The sequence below is a fragment of the Erythrolamprus reginae genome, chromosome 7 (genome assembly GCF_031021105.1).
Source record: "Erythrolamprus reginae isolate rEryReg1 chromosome 7, rEryReg1.hap1, whole genome shotgun sequence".
Taxonomy (NCBI): domain Eukaryota; kingdom Metazoa; phylum Chordata; class Lepidosauria; order Squamata; family Dipsadidae; genus Erythrolamprus; species Erythrolamprus reginae.
Window position 1 is genome coordinate 24,162,391 of NC_091956.1, and position 15,611 is coordinate 24,178,001.

General features: G+C 47.9%; 1 protein-coding gene across 1 annotated transcript in view; it reads right to left on the reverse strand.

Annotated features, from left to right (window-relative positions):
* Nucleotides 1–311: 311 nt before the first annotated feature.
* Nucleotides 312–15,611, reverse strand: part of CORIN (corin, serine peptidase) — a 147,681-nt gene continuing 132,381 nt past the window's right edge. The window contains exons 18-22 of the mRNA XM_070757206.1: nt 12,796–12,845; nt 11,236–11,410; nt 3,807–4,078; nt 3,273–3,406; nt 312–966 (exon numbers count right to left, since the gene is read on the reverse strand). Coding sequence (XP_070613307.1) covers nt 784–966; nt 3,273–3,406; nt 3,807–4,078; nt 11,236–11,410; nt 12,796–12,845 — 814 coding nt within the window. The 3' untranslated portion in view covers nt 312–783. The remainder of the gene's footprint in view (nt 967–3,272; nt 3,407–3,806; nt 4,079–11,235; nt 11,411–12,795; nt 12,846–15,611) is intronic.

Consider the following 15,611-nt stretch of genomic DNA (forward strand, 5'->3'; position numbering starts at 1 on the left):
CCATGATGATCCTGGAGGGCGTACTGGTAGTGGCCGGTAAGTGGATACCCGGCCTGGTCATAGATCAATGTACCTTATCAATTTTATCATTAATATTACATTTAGCTGTTAAATGGCATAAAGACTATTTGATCCAAACCATTCTGACTAGTCTCAATCGACCACGTGTATTACTTATTTTCCCTGATTCTTATTTTTAAATTATACGTTTTATTTTACTATGATAATATTCTTGTTCTGCACTGATTCTATGTGGGAAAGAAACTAAGCCTGGAGAATGAATGAGAAATAATTGGTATAAATAATACAACTGCATCTGAACAGATGCCCAATTTAATTGCACTGAAACATCCCATTCTGTTCAAAGGAAGAAACACAGTGAGGTCCAGCTTATAAAAATAAGATGGACTAGAGACATAATTTTTTTAATGCTAATTGGTTATTAGCAACGTTTTTCTTCTCCTTCCTTTATGTTTTAGAAAAAGATAATACTTCTGCCAATGGCTTATCATGAAATCAGTTGATTCTTGTGAATGAGAAGTGAAAGGTAGAGTTCAGAACTGCTAAAGAAAACAGGCAGAAATAACTGCAAAATATTTGATTGTTACTCGGAAGTACTTTTGGCACCGAAGTATTTACACATTCTTTGTCCCTGCTCTACTGCTCATCATCCGCAACCTGTAAAATTGTCAATTCATCAAACGTCGTCAGCTTCTTCAATGTTTTCACTCTTCCGGTGTCCTGAGACAATTGCTTTTGGTCAATCAGTGCAGCGCTGAAGAATCAAGGAATCAAAAACGTGTGCAGGTAGATTTCTCTTTCAATCCATTCAAGAAAATGAGACACATTACTATAAACTCCGGGACCCAAAACTTTGGAAAAACAGACAGAGCCCCAAGAAGTCAAACCAAATAGTGTCCAGCGTCCAGCCGGCTGCTCACACACAAGCGGACCTCCACTGTCACCCTGTAAGATGATGGAGAATATTAGGATTGAGGAAAAAAGTGAAATATTTGTTAGTTATGTTGACATACACAAAACTGTTACAAAACAATTATGGGCCTCTATGGAATGACATTAAAAAAATAATATATTAATATGGGATACCTTGCAACTATCAGTATTGGGTAGAATCTCTGTAATTAAGATGAATGTCTATACCAAATACACTTTTTTCTGTTTCAGATACTATCAATACAGTGATCCCCCGGTTATTGCGTCCCCGACCATTGCGAACAGGGTAATTTGCGATTTTTGAACCCGGAAGTCAAAACACCATCTGCGCATTCGTGCCCTTTTTTTCTATGGGCACGCATGCGTAGATGGCGCCGGGCAGATCAGCTGCTGGGCGGCTTCCCTGGGTCTTCCCCCTCTTGCTGGCGGGAGGGCGAAGCCCCCCCCAGCACCCGCTCGCCCGCCCTTCGCCCGGGAAGTTCGCCAGGAGTCAGCGGAGAACGGCGCGCCTGTTTTAAAACGATCGGAGCCGGCCGGCTCCGATCGTTTTAAAACAGGCGCGCCGTTCTCCGCTGACTCCTAAAGCGGGGAAGTTCGCCAGGAGTCAGCGGAGAACGGCGCGCCTGTTTTAAAACGATCGGAGCCGGCCTGGGGGATCAGAGCCGGCCTGGGGGGATCGGAGCCGGCCTGGGGGGGCTTTCCCTTTCAGGGCAGGCGAGCGGCGGGCGCGGCAGCAGCGAGGAGTTTGCGTGGGCGGCAGGGAAACCCCAATCTTCGGCTCCTCGCTGCTGGGAAGTAAAAACACCATCTGCGCATGCGCAGATGGTGTTTTTACTTCCGCAGCGCTACTTCGCGAAAACCTGCTCGTTGCGGGGGGTCCTGGAACGGAACCCTCGCAATGATCGGGGGATCACTGTACTTGCGGCTTATGGCAGCCCCTGCTGGTCGCTCTGCAACCCTCCATCCCCCCCTTTCTTGCCCCTCAGAGTTTCAGGCTGCGTGGCATCAGTTTTGGAGAAGCGGGCGGCTCTCCTCGAGGTGGTCCGGCAGTCCGGCGGCTGGTGGTTAAACTGAGGTTTTTCCACTGTACTAGTTAACAGAATCCTTCTAGGACTGTGACTACAAGGGGATCTCAAAAGTATTACTACTATATTTTATTTGAACAATTTAATCTCTGCGTGAATTTATTCTCTGAAATTTATGATCTGCTTTCTTCAAACATAATATACAATTGTACCTCTACTTAAGAACTTAATTCGTTCCGTGACCAGGTTCTTAAGTAGAAAAGTGTGTAAGTAGAAGCAATTTTTCCCATAGGAATCAATGTAAAAGCGAATAATGCATGCAAACCCATTAGGAAAGAAATAAATGCTCGGAATTTGGGTGGGAGGAGAAGGAGGAAGAAGAGGAGGACAGTTGCTGCCAAAGGAAGACGGTGAGGTGAGGGGAATAAAAAAAATCCAAAACTTTAAAGCTTTTAAAAAAACAGAGGGAATCTGAGGCGGTGAGGAGGAGAGAAATCCAGGCAGGCGAAAGGGGGAATCTTCCGCTCCTTTGACCGAAAGGTGGCTGTTGCTGCTGCTACTACCTGCTTCCTCTTCCTTCCCATGCTGAAGTGTTCCCCTATCCTCTCGCTCGCTTGCTTTGAAGCGGGCGCCTTTCCTTCACTGTGGTGACTCCTTGGTTTGGCTGAAGCTGAGTTGATCCGGCCAGGACGAAGCACCCCCTTTTGCCTTTCCACACCCAGATGCTCCAGGAGGCAACTTCGTGCCGGGTGTATGGGAGGAAGCGCAAGGGAGTCACCACAGCAAAGTGGTTTATTCCCCCTCCAAGCGCCCAGTGAAAGGAAAACACTCCGTTCGCTCTGAACTGCCAAAGCCTCCTTAAGCGCCACCGAAAGGCTCCTCTGGCAGCCCAGAAAAGCCGGAGATGGCTGGGATTAAAGGGAGAATGGCAGGAAACTGGCCAGGCCTTTGTGCCATTCTCAAATTTCCTGGGAAATTTTTCCGGGCTCAGGTTCTTAATTAAAAAATGGTTCTTGGGAAGAGGCAAAAAAATCTTGAAAACCTGGTTCTTATCTAGAAAAGTTCTTAAGTAGAGGCGTTCTTAGGTAGAGGTACCTAAGAAAGGAAAGCAAAAACTGCACAGGAAAATTTTCCTGCCGACATCCCAAAAATCCTAAAGCATAAGCAAAAAATAAAGTAAAGAATGAATGGAACAAACTTGTAATTAACGAAAAACCTGGAAACCTGGCTTCGTTTTAAACGTTTGTCTACAAAAATTGTGGGCTTTGAGTTTCTCTTTGTGAACAGCCTTACCATACAAGAATCCACAGTTCCAGACTCGTAGCCTGCACATAACATCCTGACTGTGATGGTCTTCATGTCAAAGTAGGACTGACATTGATCCAGGGAAATAATGCGGACTTCTCCTTCCTGAAGTTTGAAGGGCACTAATCAGAAGGGGGGGAAAAACACAACAACTGGATGAGAAACTATAGCTGCATAAATGAAGTCACCTGCCTGATCAAAGCTTCATCCTTTGTGCACTGACACCACATATGTCTCAAGTACCCACAATCTCAGCCTTCTGATTTATCCCTCTCCCTGGTGATCATTTGCATATATTCATAGTGGGTCTTTTTTTTAATGTTCTAGTTTTGAACAGCAAAAACCTAACGTATGTTTAGATATTTTCTTTAGCACAACAGAAGATTTTTCAGTGGTTGCTTCACATTTAGATCCACTACCTTATCATTCATTGTAAATCAAGGGACTACCAATTATCCAGACTAAACCGATTGGATACGGCAAAGGAGAAACTGATTTGTCACATGGCTAGGTGATGCTTACTTTTACTGCCCATATGTCCCCAGCCGGTGATGTAGCAATAGGTATTTTGCTTAACTAGGTGCTCCCTAGTGGGAAGGCAAACTGGCCTGACATAGCTGGTCTCGTTGATGCCTTCATTGAGTTCCACAATGCTGATGTCATAATCCACCACGGCGCGGTTGTAACGAGGGTGGAGAATAATTGTTTTCACCAGGCGGGTTTGCATGAAGACTGACGGATGATCCAAATTGTTAATGCCAAAAACTACTTTCCATACCTTGGCATTTTCTCTCCTGGGGGAAAGAAAGGAAAGACGTCAGATAAAAGGACCGTTGAACTTACCTGAACGGTCTTCTCGATGCACTGCAAGGAGAGTCCAACATGGGTAATTCTTCAGTCTGATTGGTAGGGACTGAGTTTAATTTAAATATTAGCCAGGCACCGCCCCCCTTAGCCTCCAGTCTAATATGAACGAAGGAGCAGTAATGTAAAACAAAACAATTTATTGAACCATAAAATTCAACAACTACTCCCAACAATAAATTCAACCAACAGAGACCCTGGTCCCGAATTCGGGTGGGTTTGGACTCTCCTTGCAGTGCATCGAGAAGACCGTTCAGGTAAGTTCAACGGTCCTTCTCCAATGCACTTGCAAGGAGAGTCCAACATGGGATATACCCAAGTTACAATCAAAGGGAGGGAGAAGGCTGGACCAGGGGCGTTGAGAAGGAACAAACCCCTTGTAAAACCCTCCTCCCAAAAGCAGCCTCCGAAGAGGCAAAGGAGTCAATCCTGTAATGCTTAATGAACGTGGACGGATTTGCCCACGTTGCCGCCCTGCAGATGTCCTCTAATGGAGCTTGAGTCCTCCAGGCCGATGATGTTGCAGCACTACGCGTAGAATGCGCTGTTATCCCTTGTGGGATGGGCGTGTTCTTGATCTTGTATGCTTCCTCTATGCAGACCCTCAGCCACCGACTGATAGTCTGAGAGGATACCTTACGTCCCAAGGCCCTGTCCGAAAAGGACACAAACAGGGCTTCCGAAACTCTAAACGTCTGAGTTCTGCGCACATAGATCTTTAAAGCGCGTATTACGTCCAGCTTGTGCCACTTCAGTTCCAAAGGGTGAGTTCCCCGGGCGCAAAAGTCAGGGACTACAATGTCCTGAGCCCTATGGAAGTTGGAGTTAACCTTGGGCATGAAGGTCGGGTCCAATCTTAGTACTACTCTATTAGGATAAAATTGACAAAGGTCCTGTCTGGTTGACAATGACGAGATCTCCGACACCCTCCTGGCAGACGTAATGGCTACCAAGAAAGCCGTCTTGATGGTCAAGAACCTTAAGGAGATCTGGCGAATAGGTTCAAAGGGGGGACCTGTGAGGGCGTCAAGAACCAGGGGCAGATCCCACGATGGAAACCGATAAACAGCGGGAGGCCTAACATTGGCTGCCCCCCTCAGGAAATCCCTGACCCAAGGATGTCTCGCTAGGGGTCGGTAGTGATCCTTCCCCAGAATTGTGGATAACGCCGCCACATGGCGTCTAAGGGTATTGGGTGCAAGGCCCTTCTCCAGACCGGATTGCAAGAAGGACAAGACTACCAGAACCGACGCCCCCTGTGGATCTAACTGTTGGTTCTCACAAAAAGTACAGAAGGCCCCCCAGGGGGCTTGATATGTCCTCCTAGTAGAAGGCCTACAGGCAGCTAGCATGGTGTCTATAACCTTGTCAGGCACGAGCTGATTTTTTAGATGGAACCGCTCAAGTGCCAAACGGTTAGTTGCCACCACTGGGGTTCCGGATGGACCATTGTCCCCTGGTGAAGCGATATCCGATGGTCGGGAATCCTCCAATGGGGTGACACTGAGAGGTCTGCGAGATCAGCAAACCAACCGCGTCGAGGCCAAAAGGGAGCCACCAGCAGCACCTCCGCCCTTTCCTCTAGAATCTTCCGGATCACCTTTGGTATTATGATGACCGGCGGAAAGGCATAGAGCAGACCGGGTGGCCATCTCTGGCACAACGCATTCACCCCCTCTGCTCCCGGTGAGGGGAAGCGTGAGAGGAAGCGGGGGAGCTGAGTATTGGAGTAAGTGGCGAAAAGATCCATAACTGGACTCCCAAACCTCCCAACAATCTCCTGGAACAGTGAGGGATCCAGACTACACTCCCCTGGGTCCGCACACACATTTTCCACCCCCGAAATGTGCTCCGCAGACAGAGAGGCTAGATTGGCCTCTGCCCATGTCATCAGGGACTCGGACTCTGCCATCAATCTCCGGGACTGTGTTCCCCCTTGCCTGTTTATATGTGACCGTGTGGAAACATTGTCCGTCATAATCAAAACGTCGAGACCTCTTACCAAGTGGGAGAACCTCCTGAGGGCTAGTGACACCGCCCGCAGTTCCAACAGATTGATGTTGCAGTCTCGTAAGTCCTCTGACTCCCAAAGGCCCTGTGCCATCTGAGAGGAAGTGTGAGCCCCCCACCCAGATAGGCTGGCGTCCGTCGTTACCATGAGAAGCTCCTTCTGTAGGAACGAGGACCCTCGCTCTAAAGCTGGAGAGATCCACCATTGAAGGGACCTGCGCACTCTGGTGGTGAGGAGCACTTTCTTGTGAAGATGACTGCACCTCTCCCTCTGAAAAGGGAGCAGGAACCACTGCAGCGGGCGTAAGTGGTGTCGTGCCCATGGCAAGATGTCTATGCATGACACCAGAGTTCCTAAGACCTTCGACAAGAAGGAAAGGCGAGGACACCGTTGTTTGTCCAGGTCCCTCAGCAGCTTCCGGATGGAGGATTGTCTCTCTTGGGACAGAAAAACCATCCCCAGGGCTGAGTCGATAGTCGTCCCAAGATGGGCGAGACGCGTCGTAGCTGTCAGGTGGCTCTTTTCCCAATTCACTGAAAAACCGTGAGCCTGGAGCGTCCTGATGGTTAGGCGGAGATGTCTGTCCGCTTGCTCCGTTGTCCTTGCCAGAATGACTATATCGTCGAGGTACGCCATCAGGCGTACCGACCGTTGTCTCAGCCAGGCCGTGAGGACGTCCAGCAACTTTGTGAATGTTCTCGGTGCTGAAGACAGTCCAAAGGGCATAGCCCGGTATTGGAAATGATTGTCCCCCAGGCTGAAACGCAGAAACTGCCGGTGGGAAGGACAAATTGGAACATGGAGGTAAGCCTCCTTGAGGTCGATTGAAGTCATCACATCCCTGTGCCGAACCGAAGCGAGGATAGACTGGAGCGAATGCATCTTGAACCTTCGGTACTTGATATAAAGGTTCAGTTGCTGAAGGTTCAAGATCAGTCGGACTCCTCCAGACGACTTTGGGACAAGGAACACGACAGAGTAGAACCCCTTGCCCCGTTGTTCTGGGGGGACCTCTTCTATGGCCCCTATTTCCAAGAGGTGCCAAACCTCTTGGTACAGGAGTGCCCGTTTCTGAGGCTCCGAAGGCACAGGACATGGAAGAAATCGCTGAGGTGGGAGGCGAAAGAATTCTAGCTTCAGGCCCTGAAGCACCGTTGATGTGGCCCACGCGTCTGTTGACGTTGACTCCCAACAGCTTGCGAAATGCGCCAGTCTGCCGCCCAACGGAAGAGAATCCCGAGAGTCACTTATTTTTTTTGAAGCCCCGATTGGCTCCCCTAAATGGGCGACGGCCCTGTGAAGACCTGTTACGGTCCTGCATGTAGCTCCTGTCGGATCTGAAAAACCCCTGGTTGGAGGAGCCCTGGAAATAAGGCCTCGACGCCGGGGTAGAGGTGGAGGCGGGCTCTGGCCAAAAGGGCTGGCGCCTTTGATAAGGCGTGAAGCGCCTATCTTGCCGCCTATTTGACTTCGGCATCACCTTCTTCTTGTCCTTGTCCTCTATTAACACCTCATCAAGGACTTCACCAAAAAGCTTTTTGCCCGTAAAGGGGGAAGACGCCAGGGACCACTTCGACTTGACGTCCACCTGCCAGTGGCGGAGCTAAAGAAGACGACGAGAGGCCACAGACGACGCCATGGCCCTGGAGGCGAACTTGGCCACGTTCGCTGTGGCGTCGGCCGAGAACTCCGTGGCCGCCAGAAGCTTGTTGAGGTCTTGTCTGAGGCGCCCATCCTCCGGATTTACCCTCGACTGAATCTCCCTAATCCATAGGAGGGTGGCCCTGTTAAAAAACGAGGCCGCGGAAGCGGCCCGAATAGCCCACGCCGCCATCTGATGGGTCTTTCGGACAATGTTGTCCGCTCGTTTATCTTCGGCCTTAAATCCCTCCTGGGATTCCGAAGGCACTAGGGCATTAGAGACAAGGCTTGTGATGGGCTTGTCCACAGTTAGAAAGACTAACAGGTCCTCCATTGCCTGATCAAAAGAATAAAATTTTCGATCTAGGACAGAGGGACCCTGAGCCGCTGCCGGGTTCTCCCAAGGACGTTGAATAGTCTCGAGGAACATCTGCGAAGACGGTATGCTCACCGTTTCCTGCTTCGGCAACACGAAGAGGCCACCCGTGGTAGCTGTGTCAGCTGTGGGCTGTTTGTCCCCCTTCACCCGCTTGATCGATAGTCCATTTTGCCTTGTTCAGCAGGACCTTGTAAAGGGATGACTTGAACAGGCCAGCGAAGGAGGGCTGCTCTGGCGGTTGTTCATCGCCAGACAGGTCATCACCTTGATCGCTGAAGGTGTCCCTGGTGGAATCCTCCTCCTCCATGGAATCATGTAATGACTGCGTGGCTGGGGCTATCCATGGGTCACGGGGCCTTAACGGTGGTGGCCCCGCAGGTTGCTGTTGGTGAGCCCCTATTGCCAGGCCCTGGGTGTATGTCTGAGCAATCAAGTCCTGAAGGGCTGGAGGCATGCTCTGCCAGGCATTTTGAGAGCCGCGTAGCCCTGCTGCTGTTGGTGTAAACGTGGCTGACTGCGCTGGGCCACCGGATACCTGAGTAGAGACTTGATAAGGTGGATAAATTCCAGGCCACACGGATGGCTGGCTTGCATAAACGTAGGCATCCTGCGCAGGGCCCGGAGCCACCTGAATAGGGCGCTCAGGGGACCACTCCCTCTCTGAGGCCGAGCCTACAACCCCTGGTGTAATCACGGGGGAGGCTGGCAAAGGAGTTGGCCCAAATGACACCGCTGATAAGGAGGCCTGTTTCTGGGACGCCTCCAACTGCCTCTCAAGGGCTCTAATTCTTTTTTCTGCCTCCCTCAGCGAGGCCCCTTGAGACGTTTTAGCCCTCTGGCCCTTCTCCTTGGGGGTGCTGGGCTTATTCGAGACCATAGTCTCCTCTGCAGGAAGGGCTGGTGTCTCTGCCATTCTATTTTTTGACTTAACACTCACGATTAGTCTGTGAGAACACAAACCGCTCAGCGAAGCACGCCAGGGGAAACTGTCAAGACCAACGGTATTTTTCCCTGACACCTACTGAGCCTGCGTGTCCCCAGGCAGATTTCGCAACCTTCCAAGCCGGTCGAGCGTCACGTCACGCAATACCCGGCCTCTCTAGCAGGCTGCAGCTCGGTTGCCCCGGCAACCCTCCAAACAAGGCTGCCCGCCTGCGGCTCCCAGCACCAAGAACTGGTTGCCATAGAGACGGGCGGGAAGCTTCTTTCCTTTCCCGCCTGAACTGTGCCTCAAAAATGGCCGCCGCCATAGCCGGGCGATTCCCCTCAGCCTGAGGGGACGGCTCCGAAGCCTTTCCAGCTGACAGGCGGCCCGAAGGGTTCGGAGGGGCGCTTCCAGCTCCCAAATCTTCTCGCGGCATTTTCGCCACAGGGGGCAGGCCCCCCATGGCGGCAGCCGCTTGACACTGGCACCGGGCACTACCGCAGAGGCAGTCAACCCGGGGGCTCCAATACAACACACTCCTGCAAGGAGTGGAGGAGCCGCAGCCTAAAGGGATTGCCCCACGGAGGGTAGGAACCCTATGCTGCCCTAATTGGAGCTGCCCCATCTTGTGCCTGTAAAGAAAGGAAAGGAGAGAAAACCGATTAATACAAGGTAAACCTCACACTCTTAAATGTATTTTAACTTAATTTTTAATTTTTAACTCTAAACCTTCAACTTTAAACCTAGTTGAACACCAGAACAAAAACCTCTGAGTCCCATTACTGCGACTGAGTTTTTAGACTGGAGGCTAAGGGGGGCGGTGCCTGGCTAATATTTAAATTAAACTCAGTCCCTACCAATCAGACTGAAGAATTACCCATGTTGGACTCTCCTTGCAAGTGCATTGGAGAAGTGAAGATTCTAAATCTATCTGCCATGTATTTTGCCATGAGAAGTCCTAATAAGTCATTTACCGTATTTTATCAGACGCTTTTGGCCTCCCTTGGTTCCGTAGGCTTTTTTTGAGCCACCAGAAGGGTAAAAACAGCCTCCCCCTGTGCTTTGGAGGCCCTCTGGAAGCTGGAAATGGGCCCATTTCTGGAGCCTCTGGGAGGCATCTTTTTCGCCCTCCCTGAGCCTCTGCACAGGCCCTGCATTTATCTGGCATCCAAAATGTTCTGCCTGACTGGCTCAGGCAATGCGTAATAGTCCAAGGAAAAGAAATCAAACACAAACGTGCTCTGCTAATCAGCAAACTTGTATTAAATAAACAAAAAAGAGTTACTCAAAACAGTTCTTAGTGTCCAAAAACAATGATAGTGCAAGGCTTACTTCAGCCGCATACAAAAACACAGGAAAAAACGAAGACAACCTGGAATGAGCAAAGACGTTTCAGGAGTCCTTTTGAATCTTTGAAGCAAACAGCAAGGCCCAGAGTTTTCACCTCCCACTTGTCTGAAAAAGCTGGGTTGAAAACTCCAACGGCACAGAACAGAAACTTCAGAGCAGGAACCACAAAATAACACAGATAAACAGCCACAGTTTGCCTTGGGCCGTTGTTCCCTTTTATACCTTTAGCCCTCATTAAGGGAACCACACCCAGCCCTCAGTATAAGAACCACACCCAGCCCAGGTGCTCCTATAATGACTTGTAATACTCCTTAAAGCGATCCCTTCTTTGCATAGCTCTTCGGCTACGCAGATCAATATATTGATCTGCAGAAGAATCCAGAGACGAAAGACTGTCTGAGGGACTGTATGTCAAATCCCCTGGGCTGTCTGCTGAATCCTGTGTCCCAGGGGCCTCGTCCTCCTGGCTGTCTGCCACATCTTCCTGGCTGTCTGCCACATCTTCCTGGCTGTCAGCCAGGCTTTCACATTCACTTTGTGCCGCGTTTCTCCCATCTGTGGGAGCAACGGCTGGCCCAGGCCCAAACACAACACAAAATGGCCAGCATGGAGATTCCTAGGAGGATCCAGTCGAGAGGGGTGGACAGGGCCAGTCAGGAGTGAGATTTGGGGGTTTGCCGAACTGCACAGAATCTTCGCTAGAGGATCGCCCAAACCCGTGCGGACCTGAAGCAGCCCACCCGTGTCCATCCTAGTTCTGAAGCTCAGCACTACTACTCACCCTTCAAAGCAATGTGCCACTGTTAAGACCCACTTCTTTGCTATGAGAACACAGCCACAGATGTGCCCACTGGGTTCGCTCTGGAGCGAGCACTGCCATGGCCAACGTCCTGAGCGACTGGTCCTGCCACCAAGAATCCTCTTGCTCATGCGAGCTGCGGGGCGACGGCCACAATCTTTCAGGAAAAGATCAGCTGGTAAGTACTGGAATAGTGATTTGCATTTTCTGGAAAGTGTTAACATCTATTCCACAGCAATCTCAAAAAACATAGTATAACTAGAAATAGAGTTACAAAAGCTATGATATCATTAAACTTAAATCAGGGGTGTCAAACTCGATTTCATTGAGGGTCACATCAGGGTTCTGTTTGACCTTAGGAGGCATGACTTAATTCGTATCTCGGGCATCTGCAGTGGCCCAAGTGCTCTGCCAGTAGAATTAGGTTCCTGAGTTCTATTTTCAACTGCAACGGCTTCCTGCAACCCTCTGGCAGCAAAAACAGAGCTCAGGAGAGCGGTGTGCGGCCCTCGCGAGGTCTGTGTTTGGATGCGATGACTCTTGCAACATTGCTGGCGAAAACAGCTCAGGAGGGCATTGCGCGGTCCTTGTGAGGTCCATTTTCGGCTGCGACGGCTTCCTGCAACCCTCTGCCAGTTAAAACAGAACTCAAGGGTTGCACACGGCTCCATTTCCGCAGGCATAGGCACCGTGGACAAAATCTAAGCACCCAGTGTGCCGGATCCTGTTTGTGGACCTTACGTTTGACACCCTGGATTAAATCATACTAACAATGTCGGAGAAAATCTAGATTAAGTAAAAGGCATAACACAAAGTATAGGTCCTATTGTGGACAACCTTGCTACCCTGAGCAGAAGGCCAGAGTAGAAGAGTTCTAAGGTCCCTGCCAATTCTATGGCTCTGTTAGCCTATGTAACCTTCAGACAAGGTGCTTTAGAACAGGGATCTCCAACTTTGCCAACTATGACTTGTGAACTTCAACTCCCAGTTGGCTGGCTGAGGAATTCTGGGAGTTGAAGTCCACAAGTCGTAAAGTTGTCAAGGTTGGAGACCCCTGCTTTAGAATCTCAATGAATATTAGGGCAAGAACAAGTAACTTTTTTTGCCTAAACAAGAGATTCTTTGCTTCTTTAAAGGGAGTTTTGGAGTTTGCAAAGACTGATAAATAGAATTCCAAGCAAAGGGGGGAAAAGGCCAATCCCAAATATGCAAAAAGAAAATAAAAATGATGGAAGGAGGTAAATGGAATGGAGAATGGCTCTAAAAAACAGCACACTCAATGTTTTAGAAAGTTCGGTATAATAGAATTACAGTCAGGCAGGGGACCTTTCATCCTTCCAGTTCTTGTTTTAATATTCTGTTTCTGAGCTTCTAGAAAGCTTATATTTTCCATTGATAAAGCAAAATGACGCGCTAGATAAAAATAAGATAAGGTTTCACTTTTATTCTCTCCAAAGAACCTTTTTTAAATCCTCAAGAATTAATGAATAATTTGGAAGTATCTAATTTACTTTTTCATGCTTCTGTGAATTATGATCTTACCTTCTTTTGCACAGAGAAGAGAAACCACATTATTGCTTTTACACGGTAACCTAGATACAGAAAGAACAGCTTAAAACAGGCTCAGTTTCATCAGTATAATTTAAAAGTGCAGGAATCATATACCGTATTTTTGGAGTATAAGACACATCTTTTTACCCCCCACCCCCAAAGAGGGTGAAAACCTGGATACGTACATCTTATACACCAAACGTAGCCCCACCCGCCCACCTTTTGGCCTCTGCCTCCCAGCAATTTACTTCCTTGCAGCAAACAGTGCGAAGCTTGTTTAGCCAAGCACCTGATTATCAGCTTCCTGACCATTTGCTGACTGAGGATGCAGGCAAGCCACCTGCTAAAATGGAAGTAAAACTAAAGTGCAGTTTTATCTGCAAGGAGGCAAATTGGGAGGCAGAGGCAGAGGCAGAATTTTATTTTCTTGTGCTAACCAGTTGCTGAATCTAGATGCAAGAAGGTAAGTCAATAACTATAAATGTCTATAGAATATTCAAATTATTAGACTTATTTTTAAAGACTGCTTTATTATTGTTCTCGACAACTTGGAAAAATGAAGAAGCTTTTAAAAATAAGTGCTTGATCCGAGGAGGCCCAGTGCTATTGTATCTTCTTTTAAATAATAGAGAATAATGTATACTTCCAGAAATCCCCATCAATTAAAGATCTGCAAAAATATAATCTGAAATGTAACAGTGTCCTGTTTTAGTATTAAGATAAGGCAGCTGAGTTAAACCCTGACTCAGTCATGTTTGGAGTAGATCTATTTAAATAAATAATAGGGAGGAGTTAGTGTGATTATATTTAAGAAAACTTCCTGGCATTAATATTTATTATTTATTGATTAGATTTTTATGCCGCCCCTCTTCGAGGATTCGGGGTGGCTTACAACGTATGAAAAGAAACAATAAAATACAGTAGCTTAAATCCAATTAAATTAAACTAAGTAACTAGTCTAAAATCTCCAATGATGTTTAAAAATCATTCATACCCACTCAGACAGCAATCATACATAACATTCGTCATCCAGGGAGCTAAGGTCTAATCGCCCCAAGCCTGGCGGCATAAATGAATCTTTAGATTCTTATGAAAGGTGAGGAGGATGGGAGCAGTGCGAATCTCTGGGGGAAGCTGGTTCCAGAGGGCTGGAGCCCCCACAGAGAAGGCTCTTTCCCTGGACCCTGCCAAGTGACATTGTCTAGTTGACAGGACCTGAAGAAGGCCGACTCTGTGGGATCTAACTGGTCACTGGGACTCATATGGCAGAAGGTGGTCCTGCAAGTAATCTGGCCCGATGCCATGTCCAGAAACCAATTGGCAGCCAATGCAGTCCATACACTGCCGTAATGTACATTTCTCCAATTCTTTGCTATTTCTATGGGTCAGGCACACATGCACAGAAATACACAGCAAACTGTGTATATCATCTGTGCTGTTTGGTGTTGGCTGTTTGGCAAATTGCTGGGAGGCAGAGGCCTTTTTTTCTATTTTTCCTCCCCTAAACCTAAGGTGCGTCTTATATTCCGAAAAATACGGTATTTACTGAAAAACTTTTATCTTTTATCTGCATCATCAAAAAATGTGCTTGGAACCTGGAGGACATTTGATTTCTAAAGGCAATATTTTGATGCTTCGTTAATTTATCTCAAAAATTTCTCAGGACTGACAAATAGATCAACTATCAGATGAAAACGAAAGATGAATTGGGCTTTTTAAAATTGTAAACGGGACTCAGTCAAAATACAAGTACAGTGTTCCTTCAATTTTCGCGGGGGATGCGTTCCGAGACCGCCCACGAAAGTCGATTTTCCGCGAAGTAGAGATGCGGAAGTAAATACACTATTTTTGGGTATGAACAGTGTCACAAGCCTTCCCTTAACACTTTAAACCCCTAAATTACAATTTCCCATTCCCTTAACAACCATTTAGATTATTACTCACCATGTTTATTTATTAAAGTTTATTTTTTTTAAAAATTATTAAAGGTGGACGAAAGTTTGGCGATAACATATGATGTCATCGGGCAGGAAAAACCGTGGTATAAGGGGGAAAAACAGCAAAGTATTTTTTAATTAATATTTTTGAAAAACCGTGGTGTAGGCTTTTCGCGAAGTTCGAACCCTCGAAAATCGAGGGAACACTGTACTCCTGAATATACTGACTGTTCAAACTTACAACACCATTGAAAAGTGTGACCTATAACTTTTTTCCATATTTACCACCTTTGCAGCATCCTCATGATCATGTGATTAAAATTAAAATGATTGGCAGCCAGTTCATATTTATGTCGGTTGCAGTTTCCCGGGGTCACGCCATCCCGTTTTGCCAGCTTCTGACAAGCAAAGTCTACGGGGAAGCCAGATTCACTTAACAACCGTGCTACCAACTTAACAATTGCAGTCATTCACTTAGCAATTGCGGCAACAAAGGTTGCAACTCACTTCACAAATGTCTCATTTAGCAATGTAAATTTTGGGCTCAGTTGTGGTCATAAATTAAGGACTATCTGCATAAACCTAGGTGTGATTGATGTTATATGCCAGTGATGGCGAACCTTTTTTCCCTCAGGTGCCAAAAGAGTGTGGGTGCGCACTATCGCACATGCACGAGGGCCCACACCCATAATTCAATGCCTGGAGAGGTCAAAAACAGCTCCCCTTGCCTCCTGGAGGCCCTCTGGAGGTCGGAAATAGCCTGTTTCCCAATTTCTGGTAGGTGCAGTAGGCTCGTGTTTCACCCTCCCCAGGCTCCAAAGGCTTCATTGGAGCTGGGGGAGGGTAAAATGCCCTCCCCCATCCCCCCAG